Raw genomic sequence first — 13,905 nt, 5'->3', positions numbered from 1 at the left:
AACTAGTGGATCAACAACCTTAGATCAAAATCAGTATTATTTTGGACCATCAATCTCAGAATAGTGTGAAATCCCCAAGTATTATTTTAATATCTAAGGTGCTTATTCACTAAACACAAAAAAACCCCTAGGCAGAACACATAAAATACCACTGGTTACATCATTATTATCTGCAGCCTTCACCACTGAGTAAGATGGCCTACATCTGCGCTCATAAGAACCAGTTTTCAATTGCTCATAAGGCTAAACTTTACTTCACTGGGTTGGAAAAGTGCATGTTTACCTCACTGTGTGATTTTTGTTAGGCAGTTTGCTAGGACTGCTGCCTGTGAGTGCTTATGATTTTTTTTTTTTTTAATTAGGCAGAAGAATAAATCAATAAATCAACATCAACAAAATAAATCAATGAAGCACTTCTGGGAGCAGGGTGTGGGAAAATATATTGATCGACACTTGTGAGCTCCAATGTGTGTATGATTTGAAGACTTTGTATTAGGCAGAAGATGAATTCCGTGGGCTGAGAATATTGCTATTGTTTTCTGTTTGGAAAATTGTAAAAACTTAGCCAAATTTCAAACCTTGAAAAAATCATAGCCACCAGATGCTTACAAGACAGATTTTAGATTATAACGGATAAATCAAAGAGCCCACCTTTGCTAGTATGGTCCACTGTAGGCCTAAATGTTCTTCTAACCAGTATCAGTGGCTCTTTTTAAACATCCACTTGGATATTTAAAAGATTTGCAATAAGAAAATATAAATCAGGAAAGCAGTTTCAATGTTTGTTTATTATTATAAACAAACAATGTCTATTATTTTTACCATTACTAAGTTTCTGCGATAGAAGTGCTGTAACTTCATGCTAGCCATATATTCAACAGATGGAATAAATAAAATCAGGTAAGTCATCGAGTAAGAAGCTGCTTAGAATAATACTGAGAAATGTATTTAACTAGTGGAACGGGGTGATAATCAGCACTTCACTAAGCATCAAGGACATTGAGAAGAAAAGTGCGGGTTAGGGACTTGTATTCACTTAAGCTACTGGGGAGTGAAACAAACAAAAGCAAATCCCAAGACAGAGACTCCCAACATTTGGGAGTAAGGTAATTGTTTAACTATTAGAGTTACCGTGAATTTAGTTTTGAAGCTCATATATTTGCTCTCCATTACATAATAGTATGCTCTAGAAGACTGAGTCTCCCTTAAAGCCAGTCTCATATGTAAACCCCTAAATAAGAGCAATATCATTCAGAAGCTAAATAGCATTTTCTCTGCAATTGCAAATCTGATCCACAGTACTGCTCTAGACACAGGAAATGATGTCTGAAACTCATTACAGATCTCCCTTCTTAATGCAATATAGATGAAGAAGGTATTTTTTCTACTTGAGTGCAGGAAAAGGGGACCATAACCACCTGTGGTCAGCAAAGTGGAACAGATAGAAAAAGTAGGTTGCGGGAATGAGACTAGCAGCAGGGTAGAAAGAGTGGAGGAGAAAAAATAGAACAGAGCATGGATAAAATGCTGAACTTTGGAACGAACAGCATGAAATAAATGAAGTGAAAGGGAAGAAGAGAGTCATGGCAAGGAGCCAGGATGTAGGTAGAGACAGACTAAGCCGGAAAAGAAAATGAAAGAAGAAAGTGAGACGGTGAGGAAAAAACACTGAGATTGAACAAGGGAGACTGGGACTGTGAGCAAGTGGGAAAAAGGGGTAAGTATAACAGAAGGGCAGGAAGGTTGGCATAAAGCCAAAGTAGAGAAAAGAGAAAGCTTGGATGAGAACCAGGGAGAGGAGGAGGGGCAGAAGCTGGCTGTGCAAGGAAATTAGGATTGGGATAAGACGCATATGGAAAGGACGTGAAGCCAGGCAAATGAATGGGACAGTAAGGCAACAGAATAAAGACAAGAATGGAACAGACTGGAGACAATAGGACAAATAAGGTTATGTGTGGGAGGAATGAACCGTAAGGACTGTGTCTGTTCATACACAGAGCTTGGAATGGAACCCAGGTTCCCCAAGTGTCACCACTACCTTTCTGCAGTCAGTGATTTAACCTATATGGCCTAAGAGTATGCCTTTTAAACCTCTGGAATAGTTCAAGTCAAGAAGGACAATACTGTTTTCAGCTATCTAAGCAAGTGACAAAGGTTATTTAAAAGTTTTTCTACAGCTGAAGTAAAGACTGCAGCAATCTTTACTTCAAGATTGATAACCTACATTTCTATTTTTCAATCCACCAGGAAATTAAACAGAGAAAAAAATAAAGTAAATTGGGGAAAAATATTATGTGATTTTGTGATTAAAGATGCTTATAAATTATATTCCTACAAGTTATATATTAATACTACAGAGAAGATCATAATTCTGGAACTTCTCAAAGTTTGTGCCTGAACAGTCTTATTAGAGGACTTTGTCATATATGCCTCTCGTGTTTTTATATATATATATATATTTTTATATGTACATATATGAGAAAAAGTTACTATAGCTGGTATTTCAAGGAAAATGAAATTTATATTGATCACTGAGATCCTGCAATAATCAAATAAATATATAGTGTAGTCTGTGCACATCTCAGCTTTAAAAACATACACGTAAAAACTGAGAATTTTATAGTAATTTTGTAAATTGAGGTTGCCCCTAGCCTGTATATGAAGCTCAAGCTTGTAAATCTATTTTCTTATCATTTGGTATTGTGTGAATCTAGCTTTTCTTGCCTTACTGTTCTGTACCCACAATTAGCATTTGAATCATTTATAGAAACCTGCTGAATGTATTGAGAGTGAAAGAAAGATATCACAGGCAGAAATCCCAAAGCGGTCTCTCTGCTTGAGGAAAATGAGTGTAATTTGATCTGAAGGGAAATGCTGCTCTTCTACCTGAGTAGAATCACGCATGCCAAAGATGAACAAAAAGACTAAAGAAAAGAGGATGAGATATGTCTGGATAAAACATTCTCTAGAGGATTTTCTGACCATAAATGAAAGATTCCAACTGCTTGACAGGGAAAATATGTATTCCCTGAGTGACTATACTCTATTATTTTTGAAATACTGAACAAGCACCCCCTTCTTTAGGCTATTCTCATTGAAAACATTTGTGGAATATGCAGAAGTCCAGAAACTGCATTCAAAGGAACTGCTAGGGCAATGGCCAAACTTGAATGAGATTAAATATCATATCCTACAATGAGTTCAGGCATCCCCTTTTCATTGAAGCATATTCTAATGATCTGTGTGGATTTTTTTCTATTTTGGGGTCAACATGCACTTAAAGAAAAGAAAATGAAACTGCAGTTCATAGTTGGGTCAAATGACTAATGTGTTTTGCTAACGATGAGCAAATTAGATCACACAGTAAGAAAATGTGTTCTCTTAGACTTCAGCAAGAAGAGCAGAGTCCCTTCTATGATCTGAAAGAAATGCTGCGTTTGTATGAATAACTAGACAGAGAGGTATGATTCAGTCCAAGCAAACAAGCCAAACAAATGTATATTAAGGGAGAATATACTTACAGAATGGCAATTTCAGACACAAATTTTGAAAATGACACAGGATGTATATAATATGCTAAGACGCGACCTAAGCATCTGAGCTTACTAAACAATTCTTATTTATTTGGGATATTTCCAATTTATTAATGGGAAATCCTTGCTAGTGCAGGAGTTACTCTCGGAGAGGTACAGTCAGCAGTTCAACAATTCTCTTACCTTTTTTTTTTGACATCATGAAACTGTTAAACCTCAAAGCCAGAGGCTAAATCTGTCTCGCTAAGTCAGAGAGTGCAATGGAGTAAGCTTAAGTATCCCTTATAATCCACACTGCTTAACTGCTAGCTCTGTCCCTGACTCTGCTTTGGACCACTCCAACCAGCTCTTTACAAACAAGACTAATCTCCTATAAACTAGCTCTAAACAATATGAATGTGAGCCAGACTGTTGCCTGGCTTAATCTCTAGCCTTCTTTTATTTAGCAATTTAACAGTTTAGACATAGGCAGCATCCCCCAAGGATGAAATTTTGGGAGAGGTAGTGTTTAAGCTATTGGGGAGTCAGCTCTGACCTGCATGCCTCCGATAGCTGGCTTGAAAGGTGAAATTTCTGTGATAAACAACAAAGAAACAGCTTGTGGCTGGGAATTGTGCCAAAGTGCCAAAGTACCAAAGGGAAACGTCAGAGCTGCAGCCTATTCCCACCACGGGGAGGGTGAGCGTGTGCTTTCCTGATCACAGCAGCCTGGAAGGTGTCCAGTGGGGACAGCACTACCAATGCCAGATTACTAGCTGTTGACAAAGTGATTGCTGTGCTAAATTCAAATTAGGGGGCCAGCCTGAGAAATACAAGTCGCCCTTCTGCAGTTGGTATCAGTGCCAGCATGGGCGGTGTGGTACCCAAGTGACGATGTGTGCCTCACTCTGGTGTGCGCAGGCAGCAGCCACATATATCCCAGCACTCCACATGTTGCACATGAATGAGACAAGGGAGTTCAAACTGCCATCAATCACAGTGTTAAGAATGTATATGTCCAAAAGGCTCTATTAAATTTACACAGGCAACCCTGGCATATTCTAATTTCTTGAGGCTTGTTTTGCTGCCCTCATAATCTGATTTTGAAGAGGTTTTTGTGTGTCACTGATTCTCAAATGAACTCTGTCATTTGAGATGCCACCTATAGTATGGAAATGTGTAAGCTTTTCACATTAAAACCGGAATAGTCTCCCTAACTTGAAAGTATTTGCTATTGCTACAGAAGACTACCACGAAGAAAAGAGAAGCAGGTGAAAAAATCATGCTTTACCTGTCCATACTTTGCAGCTAAATGTAGGGGTGTCCAGTACTGATTATCCACTGCATTGAGATCAGCCCCATGATCCAGTATCAGAGATGCAACGTTCTTGTATCCATTAGCGCAGGCCACGTGCAGCTGCAATATAAAAGCATCTTAATAGTTTAAAGAACTCAGAAAAGCCCATGACGCACTACTGCGTGTCTTGGCTGCCCCACAGACCTAACTGGCTAAATCACGATAATGACAAATACAAAATCTACATGTGATAACAACAGACTAGATGATAACCACTGTGGAGTCTTTTTTAACATTTATAAACAAAACCGACCAAAAAATAAGAATGTTAGCTTATTGAGAGCTATTTAAACAATCTAGTCGCACTAGATACTTTTCATACAATTTCAAGCAAACATCTTTTCAAACACATTCACAAACTTCATGAGCCCAGGTAGATTCATACATTTCAGCAGAGCATGGACCTAATTTTCTTTTGTGGCAGTTCAAATATCCCAGATGTAAGCTGACACTACTTTACTCCAAAATGAATTCATTAATACATAATCAAACCAAACACACTGAGTTTGCAGCACAAAAACAGTCACAAAAAATACTTTCTCGATTTTGAACCACAGAGATTTTATTTCTTTTACTTGCATTGCTTCCCTAGATACTTAATTGTACATTGAGGCACATATTTCACATGACCAGATTGATCCAGGTTAGTTTAGTGGTGTTCATCTTCTCATGGTTCTCTGCTATGAATTCAAACATCCCCTCCACTTCTGGGAGCAAAGGGGACAAAATTTGCATTTGAAAATTGGCACAATATAATTGCTCATCCACAGGTAGAAGGAGTCAATTCTCATGATGGTCAGTAAGAACAGGGCTCAGGAAGATTGCAGAAATGGAGAACTGAGATTATAGGTGGTAACCTGTATCCCCAAATCATGTAGCCCAATTACATGATTTTTTCAGTTGAAGCAATGTTAGCCAAAGAGACTATTTTTCTGAGGACTGAAATGAATGGTTAATGGCAAGAAAAAGGTCTTGCAATAAGCCTGTTTCTAGAACTGTGTAGTTCCAAAGTCACTACAAGCATAGGAGACACCAAAACCAGAGTCCAGGATATTATTTGCCTTATCTGCTATTTCTGGTTCAGCTGCACCTGCAGAGTATGCATAAAGTTTTCTCTATGAACATCCTTGATGCAGAGGGATGAAACACATTACAGTTCATCAAAAATCTTCCTCTGGAAAGGGGGCAGAACACCCCTGCCCCAGGGGCAGAACACCAATTCTGTACACTATAAATGTTCTAATTTCAAATGTACAAAACTCTCAAAATTTTCCCATAATTTGACATTGCTTCAGCTTTTCTCCTGTTTTAACAGAAGAAATTACATTTTCTATTCAGACATCAATTTGACAAGTGCTATCTTAAAGTAGTTTAAATGCTCACAGGACAAAGAAAATATTTTATGACTGCAATCTGTCAAAGAAAAAATTATTACAGGAGAATTTAGCAGAAAAAATAATTTTGCCATACATCATTCTGTGTCTGTATTGCATGTACACATATGTATGTGCTATGAATCTATGAGAATGTGTGCATTTATACATTTATGGCATCAATTTTTTGCCTGATTCATCTTAACTTACACAGGGACTTAGATATATTCTATCAAGAGAAAACAAATCTCATTTGCTACTGACAACTGAGATATTTGTTGTTTTCTCTGTACAGATAGATGTAGAGCAACAAAAAACTATTCCCAGCACCCTTTGATACACATACAGCTATCACAGACTGGCTGACTCCACACCCATGAATAGAGACAGAGCAGTTTAACAAATCCTGGATTTCCCACCAGTTTGTCAGACAAAAGTTTCACATAATAGAAATCTCAGACAAAAGCAAAATGATCCACTCTGTAGCTACTTGTCGCAAGACTATGAAAGAGGTTCAAAAAATCAAAGTTCAACATAAAAACTGCTCATGCAAAAAATGTCCCCTTTGTCCACATCCCACCAAGCAAATAACAAAGCCAAGCTACCCACAATGCTTTTCTCCTAGTAGCTGCAGTACTGTTAAACACATTTCAGACATGCATTTCAACTATTCCAGCTAACTACAGAAAAGGTTTTATACAATGATAGTTAGGTAAGTTCATAACTCAACTTAGCCAATTCAGACTAAAGTAGCAATAAGAGTAAAGTACAACAGAAACAACTTTGCATTTTACTGTGATTTAGCAACTTAGCTTAAATGTATCAGAAAACTGGAAGTTAAATTAATGCTTTTATGAATTAAACTAAAAGTTGCAGTTTTTCTTCCCACCCCTCCCCTGCTTCCCTCCTGTTTTTAACTACAGTTAACTGCCTTGGGGTGGCCACCCCAAATGTCATAGCTTTCTGTACAGACACAGCCAGTGGCTGGATTCAACAACCCCGGATATGAGGCTGCTCACTTTTTCAGTTATAGTTTAAACACTCCACAGGTACTAAAATATGGAATTAAATACTAATGATTTGGTGTATTAATTCAGTAACATGCAATGTAATTCAGTATAAATGCTGAAATAATAATAATAATGAAATTCAGTAATACATGCCTTTCTAATTATTTTAGTACAGTATTTGCAGAAAAACACAAAATAATTTTAAAAAGTTATTCAGTATTTTAATGCTGCTGATAACCATTTACTGGTTGATAATGATGTTGAAGATTTTATATGCAAAGAGAACATTCCACAGACATGCTATCGAGGGAAAAATACATTAATTTTAAAATTATTTTATTACATTAATTTTAAAATTATTTGACAGCTTAAGAAGTAGTGATCCTGAAAAAACAAAGGGACAGAAGATCCATTAGCAGAAAAAAGTATAATGAGACCCAGTGACTACAAATAACATGCAAATTTGGAAGAAGGAACACTTATCCACTGGTATGGTGGATGCTTCATTACACTCAATCAAGATGGGATAGTTTCATGAAACGGTGTTTTAGCCTGGTTCAGCCAGAAGATATGAGCCTAAAATAGGAATCACTGAGTGAAGTTTCAAGCCCTCTCACAGAATGTCAGAGACCGTAAGTATCTGCTGCAGTTCTAAACTACAGTGCCAATTTTTTTTTTTGCTATTAATTTTTGTGTTGCATATTCAGTGGCTAACAGTAAGAAAGTTGTCGTTAAGGCACAGATGTTGCACTAGCCTATTTTAAAATCTGTACTATGCATGGCATTGACATATATCTATTTTCAAAAGGCCAGACGAGAACCAAAATCTTGCATTCCCTCATTTCTCCTCTTAGAGAATTGCCTTGCTCCCCAGTACACAGCTGCAGTACATGCATATTCACAGGGTGATGACTACATATTCCCACTCACCAGGGTAACTCCTTCATCATTCTTTTGATTCACGCTTCCTCCACTTGATATGAGCTGTCGGACATCTGTAAGCATCGTCATAGGTCTCTGTATCTTCATTTGGCGCAGTGAATTCAGCTCTACACCTGGAAAAAAGAAAAGGCTAAAACCTTCTGCTATTTCATTCATCAATAAAGAACAGATATATGAATTTGTTTTCTGGGTTTGTAAAAGCTTAATCAACATTTAATTAGACTTCAGTGTATATTTACAGAACATGTTTACTTACTTATATTTACCAACAAGTTTACTCTCATCTTTATTTATCAGTCCCTACACGGATGATTTAATGTCAGTCAGCAATATCAAATAAATGGGCCTGGTCCCCTACTGACTGGCAAGAGCAGCTGTAGGTAAAGCAGTTGTAATATTAAATCCACTGGGATTGTGAAAATAGCTGTGGCTTCCTTCTCTAAGGAAGCCACCCAAGTCTTTGGGTATTATTTAATGAAAATTCTTTTTGGATGCATTCTTTCAACCCTGTGCATACATCACAGTGCTCAGACTAGTCCCTCAAATCTGTCGGCTCAACTGCTTGAGAGATTGTGACGTTAAGCAAATGACATTACAACTCAACACTTCTTGATCTGCCTGGGTTATTTTTAACCAGGATTAGTTCTCCAGCTGAGCCTAGATCATTGCAAGGCCCCATAAACCAAGAGAAAATGTGGTACGGAGGCAGGAACAAATGGGAGGGGATGAAAGGAATGAAGGGTGTGGAATTGCTTGTGTCAGCATCACTACTGAAAGAAACAGTTGTCAAAGTACAGCTTTAAAAGGAAGATAAGCAAGGCAGTCGATAACCAAAAGAAAGCATGGCCTCCAGTCTGAAGAGATTTAAAATTAGAAACAGAGGGTACAACAAAATTGCTAAGTGGTTAAATTCGCAGCTGGCTGTGGCTTGATTGGAATATCTAACCAAAATTCAGGGCTTGATTCTTCTGCTCCTAGCTTCACATGGTCACTTACATCCATATATAGAAAATGTAATTTGAGTATACAAATTCCTCTTCTCTGCCCTGGCCATGACATAACAAAAAACATATGAATAAATAATTTCTTGGTTCTCTTCCACATTTGTCAGTGAGCTGAAAAGTGACAAATAATAAATTAATTTAATTAATATGTATTTATGTTAAATATTTTTGCTTGAAGAATTCATTTTATATTTTATCTTCAACAATTCTTGCAGTTTTCTACATTACTAAAACAATTGAAGTACGTTTCAGAGTAAAAGCATATTGTAAGTCTCTTAGTTTTAATCTACCCTGGAACTTGTATAAATGGGTGTAACATATGTAGCTCAGCAAAGAATCCCCTTCATTTTCTTTCTCTAACATGCTACTTTACGCGCTGCTTTATATTCTGAATTTTACCTGCAGCACTTCTAAGAGTTTCAGCTCTGAGGTGAAATGTTCAGAGTGTGAACACTGTCTTGCTGGCCACATTTACTTATTCTTATATTTTCCCACCTGTCACCTAAATGATACTAAATGACACCAACTGCAAAACACAAATATAAACTTAAGCTGGAGAAACTGAGATTTTTTTGTATCTGGACTAAAACCTGTGATCTTTCACAAAAATGCAATTCAGACAAACAGATAGCTAGCTAGCTAGATAGATGCTATTGATAGCTTAAAATAGATAACCACCCAAAAGCAGAATGTGCTGACATCCTATTGCCTGACAGTTGCTAGACTGGAATACGATGAGGATTTCCTATGATGCTCTGAGTATCTCCTAACAATCAGTGTATTCATTTTGTCAGAACTGAAGTTTTTATGCCTGTATCACATTTCATAGTAATTATTTAAAACTACCTGATGACATTTACGGATTACTGATGCCATATGGCATCAATTAAATCTCTTTTTTTCTTTCTGTTTCTGCCTATTTCCTGCTTTTTGCAACAGTAAATTGATACTTTAACATTCTTTTGCCAGTGACAGAACTCTCTCAAATATGTAAGTTTAAATTTCAAAACACTATGTGATGTGAAGGGCTATATACACCCCAAATTAGTTATCATTTGCAGCACTGACTTCACTTTTTAAATGCATTACATAGACAGACTGAGCAGCTGCAATAAAACTTGACTGGTCATGATAAAGCTCTTTCTAATGTTGTCAGGTAAGATTAAATTTGAAAAATATATTTACCATTTTATACCTGATGAAGAAGGCCATTTTTAAGTACTACTGATAGAATTGTTGTCAATTTTTTTCTTCCTCTTGATGTCTCCAGTAAACAATTAGAATAAGTTTTGTTTTTCAAGGAGAGAGGCAACAGGTGGAAATTAATGTACTACCTCTTTTGTGTGTGCATAATACCCCAAACACCCAAAAATGGAAACAAAGTTCACAATCCACAAATTAGAAATACCAGTTTCTGACTTTCCCCAGGAAGAAAAAAAAAAGACTGCGAGTGAAACACAGTTATTATCAGGTTGTTTGGTTTGTCATGTTTCATGTAAATCACAGCAATGGCTACAGGTTGAGGGCAGAGGCCAGCTGAGTCCACTCAGCCTTTTTTAGCAATTTACCACCGACTTATGCTCAGCATGGTCAGAGAATTAACTTATCAGTATATTCTTATACTAACAGTGAAATATTGATCCTTACACCTTGTAAATTGTATTTTATAGAACCTTGGTGCATCCTGTGTAGGGCCCCGAAAAGCCCGGCTGTAGAAAGATTAACTTTGCTCATGCTGAAAGAGGAATCAAGAATAGAGTTCGGCTGCATCAATTGCTATATATGTTCTATCGCAAATATAATTATACCCATCAGCTCAGAGAAAATGCATAAACAATGCTACATAGCAACAAAAGGCACAGTCTATGTGAATCTCAAGACAGCTTTACTGGTTTCAAACTAATAGTTGTATAAAGGAATGATACACATTTCATTAAACAAGTAGCAGTAAACAGCCTGGCAAGTGACCTACCACAGTGACATGTTCCACAGGTTTCATTTTTTAAACGTCCAAAGGAGTTTTGAAAATGCTACAGAAACAACAGAGATTCCCTTCCTCTGTCTTCACAGAAAATAGAATGAAAACATGCAAAAATAATCTAAACTGCAATCTTAGAATTGCAGAGTTCTGAATTCCAAGAACTCGGGAACTGTCAGGCTTCAGAGTGAAGGCTTCTCTGGCAGGGAGCTGAGAAGTAGCTTTACCAAGTGTGCACATGTATCATTCTCTGAGGCTCAAACAAGGAGACCTGGTCAGTAACTGCCTTCCCTTAATCAAGTTTGTAATTCTGGAGAGTCTGCTCTCCCTCCCCAGGGAGTGATACTTTTCATGAGTTTAGATGGAACAAAAAAATGTTACTCAAACAGTAAGTAACTCTCACTGCCTGAATCAAAGAATGACCTTCACGTTGCTTTTCAAAGGGGAAATGTGGTTTAGATATTCAGCTGAAGTGGGACAACAGCCAGCACGAATAAACAGAGGAAGAAAACCAAATTGGCATGTACTATGGGAACAGACTCACATTTTAAAAAATGGAAAGTCAAAAAAAAAAAGGCATAGGATGGAAAATACCCTGTAAAATCAGAACAAGAGCTACATGCTCACAAATTCTGCAGGAGATGAGATGGAGAAGGAACAGTTAAAACAGTAGTGACCCTGCAGGGCACAGCATTTGGTGATGAGTAACAGTGCTGATGACAGGCAGGAGCATAACTGAAAAGCTATAAAATATATTACTTCTCACTGTTTAAGAAAAACACCTGACAAGGCCATTTCACATGCTTTGGCTGTCTCACCGTCTCTGGCATATGGTTATAGAACTGACAACCCAAAGGAATGTAAAAACCTTAGATAAAAAGGGGGAAAGTAAGCTTTCCCCCTTTTAAAGTTGCACTGGTAAAGAAATACATGGCAAACAGAACTGAGAATTGCTATAAAAAATATTTCCCTCAGAAATGTCCAGTACTAAGAAGTCCCTCCGTTTGCGAGGGGAACACCTGTTCCTGTGACCAGTACAAAGCAAAACACTCAAGCAGTCTTTGGGAAACACCCATTACACACACCCAGCAGCCACTCTTTCTGTAACTTGCACGTCTTATTCTCCAAAGGGCTTAACAGTCTTTAGAAGTCAATATCACCTTGTCTTGCAAACACAAATGTATATGAAGTACTTGCAAGAGCTTTGAGAAGCCAATCTCTCCTCCCCTCTTACTTAAGTCTTCTCTCACCCTGTCTGTATCTGCCCTTCCTGCACAGAGCTGTCAATGCAGCAAGGCTCTTTTCACCCCAAGTGTGATGAGCCTGTCTGTACTCTTCTGTAATTCTGGGGACACCACGGTTTAGAATTTCTATTTTTCTCCTGTGCAGCGTAGTATAGGATAGACATGTTCACAAACAATGAGAAAAAAACAGTCATGGTACCATTCTTGAAATATTCATTTTCATTCATGCAAATATTCAGGTGTGGCTGTTATTTTATCCAGCTTTATTTGCTTAAAGTTTTAGAAGGACTTTTCTGGCTGCTTACTAGGTAGCTTTGTAAAGAGCATTATTTTTGTTAAATTACGTTGTTCAGTAGCTCTTGTGCGTATCACTTGGCATTATGTGCATCTAATTTTCAAAGGTCAGCATATGAACAGATACATTTCAGCAACATTTATTATGTGAGAAGGGAAGCCAATATTTTCAGTATCTGCAAAAGAATGTATACTTGCAAAACTACTGAGGCCTGTAGATCTAATTCACTGCAGAAGTACCGACTGATTGCTGTTGTTGGGTTTTACCTCTTTTCCTTTAAAGATATCATTACATAGGCTTAGTGAAGGATGTTTAGTTTATTTCCGTCTAGTCTGAAAATGCTATCAGAATTGAAATTCCCATCTCCTCCTCATGTAGACGTCAGAGTGACAGTTCTCCCACTCTAGTGAAACATGCTTTTTTTCCCTCTCTCCTGTAATAGGATGTTGATGACCCTTCCAGCTAAAATTAGTTAAATGAACTCTGTCTCTTCTTAACTTGTATGAAAAAAAAAAAAATAATTGTAATTTATTTTGACAGACTGGCATAATCTCAAGGCTTAATACTAAAGCATTCATCTGTGGATATGTCTTGCATGTTTATTATTTTATTTGTAATATTGATACTAAAACACAGAAGCAAAACAAGTGTACCATTGTCTCTGGTTACTTGCGATAAGCATCATGTCTGAAATGAGCTCATGCAGTATTTCTATAGTCAGGATTTCTCTGCAAGTCCTTAATATGTTATGGTTGGATGCTTTTGTGAGAGAGCAGGCTACTCAACATGTGCCAGGGAGCCAGGAGCTGAGGGTGAACACTGGGCAGGCAGGGCAGTGTCCTTGCTGACCATGGCACAGCCCCACAGTACCCAAGCAAGAAAATCGAGCAGGTCTAGTGATGGGAATCAGGGCCAACCGACACTCTTGTGGTTGTCAGAAAAGCCTGTAGCCACAAATCCAGACAAATCAGGTGAAGCCAGGAAGTCAAGTCAGTGGTTCAGGGTCAGGATCGGCAAGGTTCGTGGCTGGGCATAGGCATACCTCGAGCAAGGACCAAGGGCAAGGACCTGAGCCTAAATGTGGCTCCTGAGTCAAAGGGTGGGTGAAAGATCATGACAAGGCTTCTCCCAGCTCTACCTCACAACTTAGCTCTTTTCTCAGGCGACTGCTCCCGGTTTACACACCTGTA

General features: G+C 37.8%; 1 protein-coding gene across 1 annotated transcript in view; it reads right to left on the bottom strand.

Annotated features, from left to right (window-relative positions):
* The window catches only part of MYO16 (myosin XVI), a 278,671-nt gene that overhangs the window by 166,832 nt on the left and 97,934 nt on the right, over positions 1-13,905 (bottom strand). Inside the window, exons 6-7 of the mRNA XM_009333377.1 lie at positions 8,183-8,307; positions 4,804-4,929 (exon numbers count right to left, since the gene is read on the bottom strand). Of these exons, the coding sequence (XP_009331652.1) occupies positions 4,804-4,929; positions 8,183-8,307 (251 nt within the window). The remainder of the gene's footprint in view (positions 1-4,803; positions 4,930-8,182; positions 8,308-13,905) is intronic.

Source organism: Pygoscelis adeliae, unplaced genomic scaffold (assembly GCF_000699105.1).
Source record: "Pygoscelis adeliae isolate BGI_AS28 unplaced genomic scaffold, ASM69910v1 Scaffold48, whole genome shotgun sequence".
Lineage (NCBI taxonomy): Eukaryota > Metazoa > Chordata > Aves > Sphenisciformes > Spheniscidae > Pygoscelis > Pygoscelis adeliae.
The sequence above is the reverse complement of the archived record's forward strand: the minus strand, read 5'-3'. Positions and strand labels throughout refer to the sequence as shown.